At 35.4% G+C, this 21,519-nt stretch overlaps 1 protein-coding gene across 6 annotated transcripts in view; it reads left to right on the forward strand.

Annotated features, from left to right (window-relative positions):
- The window catches only part of ATRNL1 (attractin like 1), a 705,133-nt gene that overhangs the window by 156,324 nt on the left and 527,290 nt on the right, over positions 1 to 21,519 (forward strand). For all 6 annotated transcript variants that reach the window (XR_014249113.1, XM_082407780.1, XM_082407777.1 and 3 more), the window contains 3 exons: positions 274 to 487; positions 2,206 to 2,394; positions 13,273 to 13,491. Coding sequence is in view for 5 of the 6 variants with exons in the window: in XM_082407780.1 (XP_082263906.1) it covers positions 274 to 487; positions 2,206 to 2,394; positions 13,273 to 13,491 (622 nt within the window). In the remaining variant the exon portion in view is untranslated. The remainder of the gene's footprint in view (positions 1 to 273; positions 488 to 2,205; positions 2,395 to 13,272; positions 13,492 to 21,519) is intronic.

A 21,519-nucleotide genomic window follows, 5' to 3' on the forward strand; every position in this document is an offset into this window, starting at 1 on the left:
AGAAGAGGAAACTGAGGTTCACGAGGGCTAAAGAAATGACCCCAGTCATGTCACTAAACACAAAATATGTTTTAAACATAGTGTTCTATTATACATCATTCTCCAAGATGTGCTGCAATTGTTAATTATCCTTAGTACTCGAAGTCCTTAGAAAGGCAGTTCTATATATTTTCAAATGTAATTTGTAATGATAATGAACTGTTTGCTAAGGAATATGATGCAGGATTTTTACATCTCACTTTTTAAAAATGTCGCTTTTGCTATTGTTTACAGAAAGTATCACCTTGGGTAGGCTTACGCAAGATCAATATATCCTACTGGGGATGGGAAGACATGTCGCCATTTACAAACACAACACTACAGTGGCTTCCTGGTGAACCCAATGATTCTGGATTCTGTGCGTATCTAGAAAGGGCAGCAGTGTCAGGCTTAAAAGCTAATCCTTGTACCTCTATGGCAGATGGTCTTGTCTGTGAAAAACCTGTTGGTAAGTAGTCCAGTAAACTAGTATTCTTTAAAAATATGTTTTCAACCCTTCTTCCCACTACCCTCTTCCATGGTGTGATGCTATGTAGGCCTGAAGTAACTTTCACCATCTTTTTATGATGCTGATTTCAATGTATATTTTATCTTTATTCACATTCCCCACTTACTATTAGTGACCTCAGCCTTAACTTATGAAAATATCAAAATTGTATTGTTTTATACAATCTTTATTTCTTGGTTAAAATAGTGAGATTATGAACATATGGTTGTAGTTACAGTATAGTAATAATCTGTTCTTAGTATTTTAATGTGTTTTACTTTCATAATAATAGTCTTTGTAAGAAAGATTTATCATTAAGATCAACAACTAATTTAGAATCATTTTAATCTTACAGAGCTTTTATTTCAGTTGGCAAATGAAGAGAAACATTGCTGTTCCATCTTTTGAAATGGGTTTTTGTTAAGTGAGAAAGGAATATTGAGTTCTTTTCTCTTTTTTTGAATACTATATTTTGTATTGCAGAAGAATATACGTAACATAAAATTTATAATTTTAACCATTTTTCCCTTCAGTGTTTTTGAGATATAATTGACTTTTTAAAACATTTTTTAAGTATAGAGTTCACTGTCATTAAGTATATCCACATTGTTGTTAATCTATCAACACTATCCATCTCCAGAACTTTTTCATCTTCCCAAACTGAAACTCCATATCCATTACACAATAACTCCCCACTCATCCCTCCTCCAGCCCCTGACAGCCACCTTCTACTTCCTGTCTCTATGAGTTTGACTGCTCTAAGCATCTCATATAAGTGGAATCATAAGGTGTTTGTCCATTTTGTGACTGGCTTATTTCTCTTAGCATAATGTCTTCAAAGTTCACCCATGTTGTAACATATGTCAGAATTTCATTCCTGTTTAAACATGAATAATTATCCATTGTATGTATATACCACGTTTTGTTTATCCATTCATATCTTGGTGGACACTCGTTGCTTCCACCTACTGACTACTGTGAATAATGATGCTATGAACATGGTTGTACAAATATCTGTTCCAGTTCCTGCTTTCATGTCTTTTGGGTATGTAGCCAGAAGTGGAATTGCTGTATCATATGGTAATTCCGTGTTTAATTTTTTGAGGAATTGCCATACTGTTTGCTATGGAAGCTTCACCATTTTAACATTCCCACAAGTAGCGTACAGGCTTCCAATTTCTCCACATCCTTGCCAACATTTAAAAAAATAATCATCCTAATGGGTGTGATAAATATTATATTTTATATAAAAATTTTATAGTAAATTGTTTTATTTTTATTGTTTGTTGCTTTGATAAGGTGTGGAATGTTTATAGAATTATGGCTAGATAGAAAAGTAAATAATGTTAGTGTACATAATATTTAGCCAAAAGATAGAAAAACCTAGGTCATGTATTACATTTCTATTTAAAAAATTTTAAATTATACAATTTTATGTACTTTGTAAATGATTAAAAATTTCCAAGGTATTATAAATTTCAAATTAGATAATAAATTTAAGAAGTATTGACATGTCATCTTCATTCTCATTTACCTTATCATACAATTTTTACTCTAATTTTTATCCCACACTTGGCTTAATTGAAACATTCCCTAAACAACAAAATGAACGAAACTCATATACTTGTGTTAGAAAGCAGTTAACAAAGAAAATAATTATATTTGCTGATTTATTCCAGTTAGTCCAAATCAAAATGCAAGGCCTTGCAAAAAGCCATGCTCTTTAAGGACATCGTGTTCCAACTGTACCAGCAACGGCATGGAGTGTATGTGGTGCAGCAGCACGAAGCGATGCGTTGACTCGAATGCTTACATAATCTCTTTTCCATATGGACAGTGTCTGGAGTGGCAGACTGCCACCTGCTCTCGTAAGTATTTCTCTAGAGTCCCTTTTTGTTTAACTGCAACATAAATCACTTTTCTGTGATGGACAGAGAAATTGAACATTTGCGGAAGTTTAAAAAAATGAGAAAAAATATTGTCACTAGTTACAATTAAAAATTGCTAGTTACAAGTAAAAGCTAGTTTTAAAACCTCTTAATGCTGTAAGCCCCTGATTTACATCATACCATCATTTTGAATTCCCCTAAGTATATTACCCTACTATGAGCATTTTGCCACATTTGTGTTCCCCTTAATTCTGAGCGTGTGTTGAAGACAGAGTAACACTTCATGAAAGTGCTCACTTCAGAAGGATCGCATTGCTTCGTTGTGCTTCTTTAGTGTCCTTTAATCTAGCACAGTTCCTGTGTCGTCTTTTTTATAACTGTGATTTTTTTTTTTTTTAAAGAAACTACACCAGTTGTTTTGTAGGTTTCCCAACTTGGATTTGTCTAATTGTTTCCTCATGATTAGATTCAAGTTAAGTAATTTTTGGCAAGGATATATCAGTGGTGGTATATTTGCTACAAATGCAAGATGTATAATCTTGGCGTCACATGGGGAGTTGTGTCACCAGGCCAATACTGAACTTACTGTGGGTTGTGCTTCGGGGGAAGACCCTGCCCCTTGCTGGTCTCATGTTTTATAAGGACTATAGAATGAGGAAGCACCTGACAGTCTGTGTTACCGGGTCCTGTGTAGTTATGAGGCAGCATGGTCATCCAGTTATGAGCCCTTCTTGCTCAGATGAGTGCCCTCATTTAGAGGCAGCTGCTTAAGCCAATACAGATGGAGACTCACTGTCTCTTCCAGACCTTACATTCCTCCCAGGGAGGATGTTTCCTTCCCCTAGGGACCCAACCAAATCCATATTTGTTCCATATTGGGCACCAATGTTGCTTGAAGAGCTGGGACAAAGTGGTAATTGCCACAGTGTAGGCTAGAACTTGCAGGCTGTAGCTGTTGTGTGCATTTATTCTTCCAGGCTCTTGGCGTCAAGTGGAGAGGTGTTCCTGGGATGGGTATGGCTCGACCTGTTATGGGTTGAGCTCCCTGTTGCTATCCCATTTTAGGAATTTTGATAAGGAATGGGGACGTACGTGATCAAGTGTGTGACAGGGGGTGTTGCAGGCATAAAATGGTCTTGCTAGCACAGAAAACGTCTTATAACTAGGAGCCAGCTGCCGAGGAAGGTTGAAATACCAGTCCTGGAGACTTGTGGGGAGTTGAGACATTGCTCAGCTTCTCCTGCCTTGATTGTTGTGTTTGTTTCACAAAAGATTATATACGTATGACCCATTTAGATAAAGTTGAAAATAGGCAAAACTATGCTATATTGTTTAGGAATGAATTTTTTAGGTAGAACTGTAGGGTAAGGTAAAAAGTTATTCTTATAAGTGTCAGATAGTGGATGCTGCTGGAAAAGATTAGGGGTGCTGATTAGGAAAAGGGTACAAAGGAGGCAATGTTCTGCTTCTAGGCTGCATGCAGGTACAGAGTATTCATTTAAAATAATTTATTAGTATCACATTTTTCTTTATGTACTTCTATGTATGTGTGTTATATTTCACAATGCAAAAAGGCTAAAATGTAGGGAAAAAGGAACTTGGAAAGTCTCCAAGCTCTTAAACTTTTAAGAACTTTCTAAAAATTATTTAGAGTTAAGTCTAAGTTGTCTTCTCCATTCACAAATCTTTCTTATATTCCATTCTTTTCATTTGTTCATCTTCTGGAAAATAGTCTTCAGTAATTCTTTCGAAATAAATTTGTGGCTAGTAAACTTTTTGAGTCTTTGCATGTCTAAAAGTGCATTTTTCATGTTCACTTGAACAATAAAATGCCTGGGTGTGGAGTTCTAAATAAATTGTTTCTTTAGAAGGTCTAGCATTCAGTGTTGTGGATAAGAATTTTCATGCCAATCTAATTTTCATTCTTTTGTGGGACATCTTTTTTTTCCCTTTCTTTGAGAGCTTTTAAGACTATTCTCTTTATCCTTGGCATTCAAAATTTTGCAGTTTATTTGAATTCAGTTTTACAGTAGTTGATGTGGTTTTCAAAAATGGATTCTCATTTGCTCTTAATCTGGAGAGTAGTTTTCTTTCATCTGCTAAAAATGTTCCTTAATGTCAAATTATTTGTTTTCTTCTATTTACTCTCATTGGAAATCTTAAAATAGTCATTGGAATTTTTGGATATATATCAATATCTCTTGTTTTTGCCTTTTTTTATTGGAGTATAGTTGATTTACAATATTGTGTTAGTTTCAGGTATATAGCAAAGTGATTCAGTTATATATATATACATATATATATTATTTTTTCATATTATTTTCCATTATACGTTATTATAAGATATTGAATATAGTTCCCTGTGCTGTATAGTAAATCCTTGTTGCTTATCTATTTTATGTATAGTAGTTTGTATCTGTTAATCCCATACTCCTAATTTATTCCCCCCCGCCCCCTCCTTTCCCTTTGGTAACCGTAAGTTTGTTTTCTATGTCTGTGATTCTGTTTTGTATACAGATTCATTTTTTTTAGATTCTACATATAAGTGATATCATATAATATTTGTCTTTCTCTGTCTGACTTAATATGATAATCTCTAAGTCCATCCATGTTGCTGCATATGGCAATATTTCATTCTTTTTTTATGACACCACATCTTCTTAAGCCAGTCATCCAGTCGTCTCTTTATGGGCACTTGGGTTTTTTCCATGTCTTAGCTATTGTAAATAGTGTTGCTATGAACATTGGGATGCATGTATCTTTTCAAATTAGTATTTTTGTCTTTTCTGGATATATGCCCAGGAGTGGGATTGCTGGATCATATGGTAGCTCTGTTTTTAGTTTTTAAGGAACCTCCATACTGTTTTCCATAGTGGCTGCACCAATTTACATTCCCATCAACAGTGTAGGAGCGTTTCCTTTTCTCCACTCCCTCTCCAGCATTTATTATTTGTAGACTTTTTGATGATAACCTTTCTGACCGGTGTGAGGTAATACCTCATTGTGGCTTTGATTTGCATTTCTCTGATGATTAGTGATGCTGAGCATCTTTTCATGTGCCTTTTGGCCAACTCTGTGTCTTCTTTGGAGAGATGTCTATTTAGGTCTTATGCCCATTTTTTGATTGGGTTGTTTGTTTTTTTGTTATTGAGTTGTATGAGTTGTCTGTATATTTTAGATATTAACCCCTTGTTGGTCACATTGTTTGCACATATTTTCTCCCATTCCATAGGTTGTCTTTTCATTTTGTTGATGATTCCTTTGCTGGGCAAAAGCTTTTAAGTTTGACTAGGTCCCATTTGTTTATTTTTGCTTTTAATTCTTTTGCGTTGGGGGACTGACCTAAGAAAACATTGATATGATTTATGTCAGAGAATGTTTTGCCTATGTTCTCTTCTAGAAGTTTTATGGTGTCATGTTTATCTTTAGGCTTTTAAACCATTTTGAGTTTATTTTTATATATGGTGTGAGGGATTTTTCTGATTTCGTGGATTTACATGTAGCTGTTCAGCTTTCCCAGCACCACTTGTTGAAGGGACTGCCTTTTCTTCATTGTGTATTCTTGACTCCTTTGTCGTAGATTAATTGGCTGTAGGTGTGTGAGTTTATTTCTGGTCTCTCTATTCTGTTCCATTGATCCATATGTCTGTTTTTGTGCCAGTACCACGCTGTTTTGATTACTGTAGCTTTGTAATATTGTCTGAAGTCTGAGACGGTCGTGCTTCCAGCTTTGTTCTTTTTCCTCAGGATTGCTTTGGCAATTCTGGATCTTTTGTGGTTTGATATAAATTTTAAGGTTATTTGTTCTAGTTTTGTTAAAAATGCCATGCATATTTTGATAAGGATTGCATTAAATCTATAGATTGGTTTGGGTGGTATGGCCGTTTTAACAATATTAATTCTTACAGTCTAAGAGCATGGGATATCTTTTCATTTCTTTGAATCATCTTCAGTTTCCTTTATCAGTGTTCTATAGTTTTCAGTGTGTAGGTCTTTCATCTCCTTGGTTAAGTTTATTCCTAGGTATTTTAGTTTTTTGATGCGATTTTAAACAAGATTGTTTTTTCACTTTCACTTTCTGATATTTCATTGTTAGTGTAAAGAAATGCAACAGATTTCTATATGTTAATCTTGTATCCTGCTTCCTTGCTGAATTCATTTATTAATTCTAATAGTCTTTGTATGGAGTCTTTAGGGTTCTCTATATATATAGCGTACACTGTCATCTGCAAATAATGGCAGTTTTATGTCTTTCTTTCCAATTCTTGTCTGATTGCTGTGGCTAGGGCTTCCAATACTATGTTGAGTAGAAGTGGTGAAAGTGAGCATACTTGTCTTGTTCCTGAATTTAGTGAGAAGGCTTTCAGCTTTTCAACATTGAATATTATTTTGGCTTTTGGTTTGTTGTAAATGGCTTTTATTATGTTGGGATATGTTCTCTCTATACCCAGTTTAGTGAGGGTCTTTATCATGAATGGATGTTGAATTTTATCAAATGCTTTTTCTGCGTGTATTGAAATGATCATGTGGTTTTTGTCTTTTCTTTTGTTGATCGGGTGTATCACATTGATTGACTTGTGTATGTTGAACCATCCTTGCAACCCTGGAATGAATCTAACTTGATCATGGTGTATGATTCATTTTATGTATTGTTGGATTCAGTTTGCTATTTTTTTGAGGATTTTCGCCTCTATAGTCATCAAAGATATTGGCCTGTAATTTTCTTTTTTTGTAAGTCTTTGTCTGGTTTTGGTATCAGAGTGATGGTGGCTTCATAGAATGACTTTGGGAGTGTCCCTTCCCTTCAGTCTTTTGGAATGGTTTGAGGAGGATGTGTATAAATTCTTCTTTTAATGTTTGGTAGACTTCCCCAGTGAAACTGTCTGGTCCTGGACTTTAGTTTGCAGGGAGTTTTTGTTTTGTTTTGTTTTGTTTTGTTTTTACAGATTCTATTTTACTTCTAGTGATCAGTCTATTCAAATTATCTGTTTCTTCTTGCCTCAAATTTGGTAGGCTGTATATTTCTAGAAACTTTTCCATTTCATGTAGGTTGTCCAGTTTGTTGGCATATAACTCTTCATATTTTTATGCCTTTTTCTTTTATTCTCTTATGACTTTTTGTATTTCTGCAGTGTCAGTTGTTACTTCTCCTCTTTCACTTCTTATTTTGTTTATTTGGGTCCTCTCTCTTTTCTTCCTGGTGAGCCTGGCTAGAGGTTTTCAATTTTATCTTTGTGAAAAACCAGCTGTTGGTTTTATTGATCTTTTCTCTTGTTTTTTGATTTCTATTTTATTTATTTCCTCTCTGATCTTTATTTCCTTCCTTCTGCTGGCTATAGGTTTTGTTTATTCTTCTTCTTCTAATTCTTTTAGGTGGTAGGTTAGGTTGTTTATTTGAGATTTTTCTTGTGTCTTGAGGAAGGCTTGCATTGCTATGAACGTCCCGCTTAGGACTGCTTTTGCTGCCTCTCATGGATTTTTGTAAGGTTGTGTTTTTATTGTCATTTGTCTTGAGGTATTTTCTGATTTCCTCTTTGATTTCATCATTGACCCATTGGTTTTTTTAATAGCATGCCTTTTAGTCTTTGTGTGATCCTTTTTCCCCCATTTTCCTTTCTGTGGTTGATTTCTAGTTTCATACCATTGTGGTCAGAAAAGATGCTTGAAATAATTTCTATCCTGTTAAATTTGTTGAGGCTTCTTTTGTATACTAGTATGTGGTCTATTCTAGAGAATGTTCTATGTGTGCTTGAAAAGAATGTGTATTTTGGTCTCTTTGGATGTAGTGTCCTGTAGATATCAATTAAGGCCAACTGTTTTATTGTGTCATTTAGGGTCTCTGTTGCCTTATTGATTTTCTGTCTGGAAGATCTGTCCATTGATGTCAGTGGGGTGTTAAAAATCTCCTACTATCATTATTTTTCTCTTAATTTCTGACTTTATGTCTCTTAGTATTTGTTTTATGTACTTAGATGCTTGTATATTGGGTGCATATATGTATTAATGAGTATGATGTCCTCTTCTTGGATTGATCCCTTTGTCATTATATAGTGTCCTTCTTTGTCTGTCTTTATGGACTTTCTTTTGAAGTATTTCTTGTCTGATATGAGCATTGCTGCCCCCACTTTCCTGTTGTTTCCATTTGCATGAAATATTTTTTTCCATCCCCTCACTTTCAATCAATATGTGTCTATATGCCATAAAGTGAGTCTCTTGTAGGCAGCATATTGTAGGTTCTTGTTTTTTAATCCAATCTGCCATTCTGTGTCTGTTGATTGGAGTATTTATTCCATTGACATTTAAGCTAATTATTGATAAATATGTATTTATTGCCATTTTAAACCTTATTTTCTAGTTGATTTTATAGTTCTTCTATGTTCATTTCTTCTTTTCATTTTTCCATTTATGATTTGATGGTTTCCTTTTGTATTATGTTGTTTCTTTTTCTTTTTTGTGAATCTACTGTATGTTTTTAATTTGTGATTATCCTGGTTTTAAAGTATGTTAACCCATAACTACATCTGTTTGCTTTAGACATAGTCATGTAAGTTCAAACACATTCTAAAAAATCTATAGTTTTGTGCTCCCCTCCCCAACATTTTGTGATTTTGACGTTCTATCTTACATCTTCGTGTTTATCCTTTTGCTGTTAATTGTAGTTATAATCACTTCTAAAAAATTTTTTTGATTGTTTTTAAATGTATGTACTGGCTTATTTAAGTGATCAATCCTGTTATATTTTTGTCTTTCCTATTGTGATTTTCCCTTTCCTATAGATTCTTGCTTCTTTTCTATTTAGAGAAGACCTTTCAATATTTCTTTTAGGTTATGTTTAATATTGCTGTATTCTTCTTATTTTTGCTTGTCTGAGAAATTCTTTGTCTCTTCTTTTATTCTAAATGATAAGCTTGCCGGGTAGAGTATCCTAGGTTGCTGGATTTTCCCTTGCAGGAAGTCCAGTGAGGTGGCAGCTGTCAGCACTGGTCTGTCTGCACAGATAGCTAGGAAGCCAGCAGGTGCATGCTCTTTCTGAGCAGAGTCCAGGCTCCTCCCAGCTTGCAGGGGGGCTTTTCAGGGCAAGGACCTGCCTGTGTGTACCCTCCCTCCTTCACAGATTCCTCCCACAGGCCTTGGATCTGTCCTGATGCCCTTTTTTTTTTTTTTTTTTTTCTGTCCTACCCAGTTACTTGGGGATCTTTCTTACAGCTTTGGTTGTATAAGAGATCTTCTGCCAGTTTCCAGTTAGTTTTCTGTGAAAACTGTTCCACCTGTAGACGTATTTTTGTTGTGTTTGTGGGGGGGAGGTGAGCTCCACTTTGCCATCTTGATCCACCTACGAGCTTAATATCTCTTAAATTCACTTGTACTTTCCATCTCTTTGTTTGCTAAGTGAGATTCAGATATTTTTCCTTTTTTATGGTTTTTAAAAATTTGGGGCTTTTTATCTATTCAGAATGAATTTTTTTGAGAACCCGCCACTGTAAAAATTGTAACTGCATTTTTTGAAGGGTAAATTAAAAATGATTAACTCTTTGAACACAGGTATGAATTGCATTTTTACCACTGCTGAACTAAATGATGATAACTGCTGCTGGTGGGATTGTCAGCTAGGCATGCACAGGTCACTTCTTCAGTCCTGCTTTGGCATCTCTTGTTTTTGATCTTTTGCTTCTTTTGTTTTCTTGATTGTTATAGAGGCTTATTTTCTACTTCTGCAGTTTGTTCCTTGAGCAGTTAGTCTAATCTGCTGGATTTTTCATTTCCATAGGTCTTTTCTTTCACTGTTATGTCTATTGTCACATTTGCCTTCCCTGTGGCTATATATATAGCTCATTTGAACTGATGATGTCTAATAGCAGTTATTATTGTTCCATAGCTTTTAAAATTATATGCCCTGTGTATCCTTGTGGGGAAGAGGGGCATTTTACTTTGCCTCAAGGAGCCCTTGTGTCTTTTGGAAATAGTATTTACCTGGCAGTGACCCACTCCTTATGGAAAACAAGCTCCTTCTCTATTACATTTAATTCTTTTCCATGTTTTTAACCAACAAACATTGAAAGAAACTGCTGTAAGTAGGCTTTTAGTAATGTAGTAGTAGGGTGTGCAGGAGGGGAAGTATTCTACAGTCCTATGATTACATCTCATTCTTTTGGTGAGCCTGTGCCCCATACTCTTCTGTGAACTTCACTTCACTAGTGCTTCTCAGTCTTTTTTTCCATTCTTAGGTGGTACAGCATGGCTGGAGGGAGCTGGAGTTGTATACTTCTCTTCTCCCCACATGAAAGACTAGAGCAGGTTAGAGTTGGTTATTTCCCTTTAGCCAGGTCAGTTAGGCTCTGATAAAACCACAGCAGTTTAGGCTCTGTTAAATTGTTTCTCCAGGCCTTGGTAAGAAAAACAGTGCTCTGGCATATCTCAAAATTGTTCCTTTTCCCCTCCCATGCTGGAAGCACAAAGGGGTTTTTCTTCGATATTCACCGTGAGGACCTGTTAGAATTAATCTTTCAAAGAGCCAAAAATAAATAAAATAAAATAAAATAAAAATAATTGCTCTAATTACTTATAGCTCATACATAGTTTTCAGACTACCCATAACCTACTCAAAATAGCACAGCCTACAAAAGCTTTCCTATATTATTGTTTTCCGTAAGAAAAGAATAAATATTAGAGTCTTTCGGTTTTTTAGTCTCCATTACAAACTAAAGAATGAATATTCTGTTAATTTTTCAGCAATGCATGTTGCTCTCCACTCTTGAGCAATAACTAAACCAACATTCCCTTTTGTAATAGTTTCATACCTAAAATAAAACATAAGAGAATAGAATGTTGCTCTGAATATGACATTTTGTAACTCATTATTAAAGCCTAAAGTCTAATAGATAAAGACACCATTAATAGTTTGTCATTCAGTCAGTGTAAGAAAGGCAGGATTCTTTCATCTAAGATTTACCCAGTTGTTTGAAAAGCAATAACAGGTATGTTGTGTTTGAAAACAGTTTAGGTTTAATTGTACATTATGCTTCTTCAAGACATTTGATTGGTTATCTTTCCTTAAAAAGGTAATCCTAAAATAAATTTTATTTTCCTAGGAGATATCTATAGACTATAAATATAAAGCCTAGATTTATTTTGGGTGCGACCTAGTAAAGATTTACTTCAATTCATCACATGATAGTAAATAATTAAAATGTCAAGATAGCATACCTAATTTGATATTTTACATTGTTCCCCATTGATTTCATAGCAACCCAATATAGTTTTGAAGACAATTAGAATAATCTAGTCAATGATACTGTGGGCTAGCTACAATCGCAGATAAAAGAGAAATATTTCACAGCAAAAAGTCTAAGGAGGAGTATGGTAATATATAAAATGTTCAGTTATCTAAGGATATTTTAAATGAAGTGCCATTTAACACCATTTACTACTTAAAAAATTTTTCAAAAAGAAGTATGTTCATGTCACTGAATTATTTATCTACAGGGTTAACATTAATGACTTGTGTTCAGTGACTCAAAGAATATTCTTCCTTTTAAATTTATTATTAAGGAAATATAGGAGATGGTACTCATTCTTCACTTTCTTACATCCAGTCTGTGAAATGCTCAGCACTGAAAAAATTCATAACAACAAATCATACTGTAATTGATGAATTCTTTAATCCAGTGTTGTATTATCCCTGCACAGCCTACTATATTGAGTTCCTGATGCTCACTGAGAAGCTTGCACTATTCTTATTTGCAGCTTTCTGAGGAACATTTCTGTTTCCAGTAATATTAAAACACTGAGTGGCAGTTAAGTTATTACCACGACAAAAATGAAATTGAGACTGTCAGAAGTCTACTGTTTTATTTTTTTTCCTCTGAGGTTTTTCTAGCATGCCATTAGAAGGCATCATTCATGGTACTTGGTACCTATGCACTATCTTATATGGGTAAACAATTCCCAAGACAGTGTACCTTTGCTAGCAAAACATCAGTGAAACTAATTTTAAAAAGTCTCAGCCTGATATAAGGTACTATTCTTGTGAATTAAAAATATAAAACATCACATAGCAGCTATTATGACTATTACGGCAGACTGTAATATGTTCATCCTTGGAAAAGACATCACAGTATTCGCAGGCTTAGTTGAGGCTCATAGTCTATACATCAGTTAAACAAAAAAAGGTTGAGCTTCAGTGAATGATTCTTGAGGTGATATTCTGAAGCCCTGAAAGTCAAGAGAGAGCCTGTCCTGCTGGTTGCCTGCTAAGGCAGAGTATCCAGTTTCCATATTCCCATTCAGTTTGGCTCTTTGAGTGAGATTGCTGTTAAACATCACATGGCAGGCAAATGCTAGTATCTTGGACCCTTGGGAAGAGCATTGTCCATGAGAGGCAGTCCAGCTGGGTTCAGCTATCCCAGGGAGTGGGTAAGCATGACTTACACTGGACATTCACAGGAAGATGAGGATTTTTTCCTTGAAGGCCCTCCCTAGGCACAACAAGAACAACTAACATTGCTCTATATAACAGACAATGTTGTCTGTAGGCCCCTGGATCAGTTCCCAAAAGGTCTTAATACTGGCAAAGTTCTCAGGAGTGTTTAAATGCTGACTTCGTTTTTCTCCATGTCATGGTACCACACCTTTATTCACCCTCACGTCAATCCATTCATCTCCTCTTTGTTCATAATGTATGTTTTATTTGCTTTTGAAGTAATTACTGTCTCTTATTATTACATAAAATGTTTATGTTAACTATAGATGACTTTTTACTGTCTTTTTTCAGATCATATTTATTTTTACATTAGCTTGCAATTCTATTTGAATATAAAGTCATATAACATACTTGTTAATGATGTTCCTGCCATGCAGCTCAAAATTGTTCTGGATTGAGAACCTGTGGACAATGTTTGGAACAGCCTGGGTGTGGCTGGTGCAACGATCCTAGTAATACAGGAAGAGGACACTGCATTGAAGGGTCTTCCCGGGGACCAATGAAGCTTGTTGGAATGCATAATAATGAGATGGTTCTTGACACCAGTGTTTGTCCTAAAGAGAAGAACTATGAGTGGTCCTTTATCCAGTGTCCAGGTAATAAAAATGTGATGAAAGCAATTTTAACTTCTGCTCAAGGACACCAAGAATTACTTTCCTTTCTTATAATAAAGATTTAGAGAAAAAAAAAAACAATGAAAATGAGACTCAAATTTAAAGGATTAAAAAAATTCTTTCCTATATCCATGTTTGTTGTATAGGTGGTATTATGTTTGGAATCATTAAACAGGCTGACCAGATGCATGGTATATAATTGTTAGATTTGGTTTCATGTGAACTGTTAAAAGGAAAAGAAATATTGGTTTCATACCAAATTTCTATACTGTAGTGTAGTCTTTTATTGTTTATAATATTATACTATCTTAGAATTCAAAGGCAACTCAGAGGATCCAGTCAAGCTAAGTATGGGAATATTTTGTATAATATCCATGATAGAGTCATTTGACCCTTGGTATTTGGTCCCATTCAATTTTGAAGGTCAGTAAAGTTTTTAGAGTTTTTAAAATAGGGAGTCTATTCTTATATGGAATAAAATCAACCTTCTTGAAAAATTAATTTATTCAGTATATTTTTATTGAGTGCCTACTATGTGCAAAGAGTGTTTTACGTGCTAGAGACATAACAATGAAAAAAGTAGACTAAGATCACTGCATTAATTGAGCCTGTATTCGAATTGAAATTAATAAAATTAATTACACACACATACATATGTATATGAAGTTAGGTGGTGATAAGTGCTATTAAATAAAGCAAGGAAGGGGAATAAAGCTTGCAATTTAAAAGAGTGGTAAGAGAAGCTCTCACTTAGAAGTAATGGTTAATAAACACCTCAAGTAGATGAGGGAGTGAATCATGCGGCTGTCTGGGGAAAGAGTGTTCCAGAAGACACAAAGACTTGGGTGAGATAGTTTATTTACGAGATGAACCTAGGAAGCACAATTGAGGGAATAGAGAGTTTCAAAGATGGGAGAAAAACCAATAATATGTACATGATTAGGCTGGCTACTATACTGGGAAATTTGAACTCAGACCCACTAGGGACCTATGAAGAGCTATGCAGAATGCTCCTCAGTTAACCCTCAGGGATTGGGGGTGGGGGTGGGGAATTTATCCACTAACTCTCTTCCATTGATGGTTGAGTGATGCCTCTGGGGGTATTGTACTTCTGAGCTGCGCCAGCATGTCTGATTAATAGCTTATCATGATACCAGTGAACATTCTGAGGCAAAAGAGTGGGGAGATGCTGCAGAACTTGCTTTAGGTGAGACACTGACAGTGTATTGCACTGAAACCAGATGGACTAAGGGAATGTGGTACTTCTACATAAACTTTGGAATATATGAAAACCAAGAAGAGGGACAAACTATTGATTCATACAACGACATGGCTGAATCTTAAATACCTTTTACTTAGTGAAAGAAGCCAGACCAAAAGGCTACATATTGCACTATGGAGATGGAAAAGAGATCAGTTATTTGCCAGAAGTAGTAAAGGTAGGGATTGCCTTCAAGGGGACCTCATAATGGAATTTTTTGTGCTGTGGAACTGTTCTTTATGACACTGTGGTAGTTCATAATGACTCTATGCATTTGTCAAATCATACTGTATACCACAAAGAATGAACTTTCCTGACGGCAAATTAAAAAAAAAGTCAACCAGCATGTCAGGGGATCCCATAAGGGAATGCAAACTGTGACAGATAAATTTAACTGTATTACAAATGCCATAACCTCATCAAAATAATGAGCTGACCTAAGTAACCTTGGAAAACAGTGTTTTTTGGCTGGATACTATAAAACTAAAGAAAAAAACCTACATAAACATTATATTCTGATTGGTAAATTTGTTTCTCACATAGTACAGATTAACAATTCTAACAATACTTTATATGTTTAGTAGGTTTGGAGAAATAAATAAATTGTGTTTAATGTGAGCCAGGTTTCCCACTGTCACAGAAAGACGTAGACATAGAGAATGGACTTGAGGACACGGGGTGGGAGGGGGAAGTTGAGGCAAAGTGAGAGTAGCATCGACATATATACACTACCAAATGTAAAATAGTTAGCTAGTGGGAAGCAGCCGCATAGCACAGGGAGATCAGCTCCGTGCTTTGTGATGACGCATAAGGAGGATGAGAGGGAGGCTCAAGAGGGAGGGGATATGGGGATATATGTATGCATATGGCTGATTCACTTTGTTGTACAACAGAAGCTAACACAGTATTGTGAAGCAATTATACTCCAATGAAGATCTATTAAAAAAACATGCAAAGAGTGAAGACTATAAAGAACCCTGTGGGGAATTCCCTGGCTGTCCAGTGGTTAGGACTCCGAGCTTCCACTGCAGGGGCCACGGATTCGATCCCTGGTTGGGGAACTAAGATGCCACATGCCATGCGGCATGGCCAAAAGAAAAAAAAAAAGAAAAGAAAATAAAGAAAAAAGAATCCTGTGGTATTGGTTTAGAGTATAAGCATGAATTCAAGTTTATTTTAATATTTAATATATATATGCAGAGGTATATATACGTATATTTTCTAGCTCAGTTCTCCAAGAGGGCCTGGAAACCATGATGCCCCAGTAGCAATGAGCACATTCAGTGCCCACAGTCCTGGTTTCTAAATACCATTTTCCAATGAAAGGAACCAGGGCTCTCTGGAGTAATGGCTGGTTCTAGGGCTGGGGCAGGGAGAACACAAGGTGAACCTGAAGTATTGTTTAATGCCAGAAAGTAAGAAAGTGCTCAAAACAAAATAAAGGAGGATGGGAGCATGTCAAAGGGACACAGCCAACCAGAAAGAGTTCTTAATGGGTCAAATCTGGGCAAAAAATAGTGATTGTATTGGATTGTAACCCAAAGAACATAATACATATCCATGATTCTATAGTGATTTAAGTGATTGAATAGATAATAAATGGGTGAGAATGGATAAATATTCCTTACAGAAAATTCCAAATAATAAATGTAGAATGAATGAGGGAAATAAAAAACTGCTGTTGGAACCCCACAGTAATAAGTGCCGTAAGAATAGTCTTCTTAAGAATGTTCAAATTAGTAGGTGAAACTTTAAGGAGAAAAAATATATTTGTGTAGCTTCCAAATATCTTCCTCAAAAATATTTATTAATTACTGTGGTGGTTTGAACATATGTCCACAAGTACCTTGACACTCATTTCCCTAGGAAGTGGAGCTTAATTTCTCTCCCCTTGAGTGTGAGTTGGACATGGTGACACTTCTAATGAATAGAGTGTGGATGTGGAAAAACTGTAACTTTACAGTGGAGGATGTAAGGCGACATCACCATAAACAAGTGATCAAGGTTAACAACACCAGTAATAAGTCATGTTAATATCACATACCCCCTGATATGATGTGGTGAGAAGGGCACCTCACTTCTGTGGTATTCTTCCCCCAAATCTATAACCCGGTTTAGTCATCAGAAAACATCAGACAAAACGACATTGAAGGACATTTTACAAAATACTTGACCAGCCCTCTAGAAAAGAATCTGCTTCCAAGCTCATTCACATGTTGGCACAATTCAGTGCCTTGCAGTTGTAGGGCTGAGGTGACTGTTTTCTAGCTGGCTGTCAGCCAGTGACCACTTCGGCTCTGAAAGAATGCTCACGTTCTCGACAACCGAAATGGGATCACTCACACTTTGAATCTCCTTCAAGTAGAGACTAATGCCTTTTAAGGGATCATCTGACTGAGTCCATCCAGGATGATGTCCCTTTCTCAAAGCCAACTGTACCATGTAACAACCTAATCATCAGAATGACTATCCCATCATATGTTCAGGTCCCTGCCACACTCAGGAGGAGGCCATTAGTGTTTGATTAAATACCTGAGGTACTATAACCCAGCTTCATCAACGCATAAGACTAACCATCATACCATACAGTTTACCCGTTTATAGTGTATAACTGAATGGTTTTTAGTATATTCAGAGTTATACAACCATCACTACAGTCAGTTTAAAAACACTTTTTAACCACCCCCCACCCTTGTCAGCTATGGATTTACCTATCCTGAACATTTTATATAAATTGAGTCATATAGTTGTAGTCTTCTTCTACTGGCTTCTTTCACACTGCATAGTGTTTTCAAGGTTTATCCATGTTGCGGCATATAGCAGTGCTTCATTTCTTTTTATTACCAAATAATATTCCATTGTATGACTATACTACATTTTGTTTATTCATTCATCATTTGATGAACATTTGAGTGTTTCTAATTTTTGGTTTTTAAAATAATGCATCTATGAATATTCATGTACAAGTTTATGTGTGGACATATTTTCATTACCTTGGGAATGGAATACCTAGGTCATATGGTAACTATGTTTAACCTTTTGAGGAACTGCCTGACTGTTTCAAAGCTGCTGTGTTATTTTACATTTCCACCAACAGTGCATGAGGGTTACAATTACTCTACATCCTTGCCAACATTGCTTATTTCATATCGTTTTTTTTTTTAAAATAGATCTTTATTGGAGTATAATTGCTTCACAATACTGTGTTAGTTTCTGTTGCACCACAAAGCGAATCAGCCATATGCATATATATGTCCCCATATCCCCTCCCTCCCATCCTCCCTATTCCACTCCCCTAGGGTCATCACAAAGCACGGAGCTGATCTCCCTGTGCTACACTGCTGCTTCCCACTAGCTAACTATTTCACATTCGGTAGTGTATATATGTCGATGCTACTCTCACTTTGCCCCAGCTTCCCCCTCCCACCCCATGTCCTCAAGTCCATTCTCTGTGTCTACATCTTTATTCGTGCCCTGCAACTAGGTTCATCAGCGCCATTGTTTGTTTTTTTTAGATTCCATATATATACGTTAGCGTACTGTATTTATTTTTTTCTTTCTGATTTACTTCACTCTCTGTGACAGACTCTAGGTCCATCCACCTTACTACAAGTAACTCAATTTTGTTTCTTTTTATCGCTGACTAATATTCCATTCACATCGTTTTGATTGTAGTCATCCTTGTGGGTGTGAAGTAGTATCTCATTGTGGTTTTGATTTGCAGTCATTTGGTGGCTAATGATGTTGAACACCTTTTCTTGTGTTTATTAGCTATTAGTATTTCTTCTTTTGAGAAATGTCTATCGGATTCTTTGCACATTGTTTAATTGGGGTATTTGTCTTTTTATTATTGAACTGTGAGGGTTCTTTATATATTCTGAATATGTCCCTTACTAAAGATTGATTTGCAATTATTTTCACCCATTCTGTAGGTTGTCTTTCACTTTCTTGATAGTGCCCTTTGAAGCACAAAAGTTTTTTTTTAAAAAGAAATTTATTTATATATTTATTTATTTTTGGCTGTGTTGGGTCTTCATTGCTGTGCGAGGGCTTTCTCTAGTTGTGGCGAGTGGGAGCTACTCTTCATTGTGGTACGCGGGCTTCTCATTGCAGTGGCTTCTCTTGTTCAGGAGCATGGGCTCTAGGCGCACAGGCTTCAGTAGTTGTGGCACGTGGGCTCAGTAGTTGTGGCTCGCAGACTCTAGGACGCAGGCTCACTAGTTGTGGCGCGTGGGCTTAGTTGCTCTGCGGCATGTGGTATCTTCCTGGACCAGGGATCGAACCCGTGTCTCCTGCATTGGCAGGTGGATTCTTAACCACTGTGCCATCAGGGAAGTCCCCACAAAAGTTTTAAATTTTCATGTTTTATCTGTTTTTTCTATTCTTTCTTGTGCTATTGGTTTCATGCCTGTGAAATCATGTATAATAAAAGATCCCAAAGGTTTTCACCTATGTTTTCTCTTCAGACTTTAGTAGTTTTAGCTCTTACATTTAGGTCTTTGATCTGTTTTGAGTTAATTTTTGTGTGTGGTGTGAGATAGGGATCCAGCTTAATTCTTTTGTTCATGGCTATAAGCACCATTTGTTGAAAAGATGATTTTTTCCTTATTAAATTTATTTTAAATTTTGTATATATTTTTTCATCATAGAAATTGAATTTTAGTCATTTTTATATTTTCCATTTCTCTCCTTCTTATGTTGATATTTTACTCTGTATTCTCGAGTATATGGGGCATACTTTTAATAGCTGTTTTAAAAATCCTTCTCTACTCATCCCAGTTGGTATGCCATTTCTTTCTCTGTTTCTATTGGCACGTGTATATATATATATATATATGTATATATATGTATGTATATATATATATATGTGTATATATATATATATATATATTTTTAACTGATTATGGATCAAAATTTCCAGGTTGGCTATTTTTGGTGGTGTTATCCTGGACATTGTGATTTTTTTCTAGCTTATTCAATTTTGTTCTATTTCTTTAAGTGTGTTGGACTTTATTCTGGCATTCAGTTGTGTTACTTCAAAAACTGTTTTTAATATTTGTCATGGCCTGTACATAGCAGCCCTAAGTTCAGTGCTAATTTATTTCCACTACTAAGACAGTGCCTTTCTGTGTTCTCTATACAATGCTCTTTGTATTAAGAGGTCTCTCCACTTTGACTCTTGGGAGTATAAGCTATTCCCAGTCCTATGTGAGTTCCTGACATTGTTTTACTTACTTTTTTCTGATGGTTCTTTCTCCAGCTTCACAGAGTTTCACACTGTGTTCAATTCATTATTTAACCAAAGGTTCAAGGGGACCTGTCTATAGATTGTTGTGTGCAACTCTCTCTTCTCTAGTATTTTGCCCCACAAAGTCTAACCACCATGGCCTCCCTGAACTTTGCTCTTTGTTTCCTCAACTGAACGAGGGTTTGGGTTTTCCTTCCTGGGCTGCATCCTCAAATCTGCCTCCAGATAGCAAGCCAGGGCAGTCATATTTTGTCTTCTTTTTCTCAGGGATGCCATTCCTGAGCTGCCTGTTATACTTGAAAGTAGTTGTTTCATATATTTTGTTCAGTTTTCTTATGTTTACACTAGAGGTCAGTTCTCACAGCAGTTAAACCTTCATGAGCAGAAGTGGAAATCTTCTGTCTATGTGTTTTTATTTACAGTGAATCTCTTGTAAGCAGCATAAATGTCTTGTTTTTTATTGTTGTTGTTGATGTGTTTTTAAAATCTATTCTGATAATCTCTGTCTTTTATCAAATTGTTTAGTCAATTTAGATTTAATATAATATTGGTAATATTGAATTTAGTCCTACCATCATGGTATCGATTTTAAAATTTCCTTTATTTTTTTTCTCTGTTGTTTGTTCCTCCTTTTGCCTTTTTTTAGATTAATTGAGTGTTTTTAAAGTCCACTTTTATCACTTTTATTGGATTTTTAGCTATACCTCTTTTGTGTTTTTTTTAGTGACTGCTGTAGTGATTGTAATAGTCATCTTTATCTTATCACAGTCTACCTTGAATCAATATTATACTACTTCATGTATAAGGTAAGAATATTACAAAAGTGTAATAATTCCATTTGCTCTTTTCCTGTCCTTTGTGTGATTACTGCCATATATTTTACTTCTATATATGTTATTAACCACACATTACATTATTTGTTTTACTTTAAAAAGACAATTTTCTTATAAAGAAATCATAATAATAAAAAAAATCTTTCTATTTACCCATGTATTGACCATTTTCTGTGATCTTCATTTTTCCCTATTGATCTGAATTACCTTTTGCTATAACATTTCTTCAGCTTGATGAACATTATGTAACATTTTAAAGTAGTGTGTTTCTCAATTGGGCTATAAATTAGCTTTTATACATCTGAAAAAGTTTTTATTGTGTATGTGTGTGTCTTCATATTTGAAGGATATTTTTACTGATAATAGCATTCTAAGTTGACAGATATATTTTTTCAATAATTTGAAGATGTAATTTCCTTTTCTTCTGGCTTCTACTTTCTCTTAAGAATTCCTCTGTCAGTTTTATTGTTTCTCCTTTGAAAGTAATATGTCTTTTTCTTCCCTCTGACCTTTTAAAATATATTTTTTTCTTAGTTTTTGGATGTCAGCAATTTTAGTGTGATGTACCTAAGTATCATCTTTCTTTTTTTAATTGTGACATGTGTTTTTCATCATGTTTGTAAAGTTTTCTGCCATTATCTCTTCAAATATTGCATCTGTCCCACTGT

The sequence above is a fragment of the Balaenoptera borealis genome, assembly GCF_965194805.1.
Source record: "Balaenoptera borealis genome assembly, chromosome: 10".
Classification (NCBI taxonomy): Eukaryota; Metazoa; Chordata; class Mammalia; order Artiodactyla; family Balaenopteridae; genus Balaenoptera; species Balaenoptera borealis.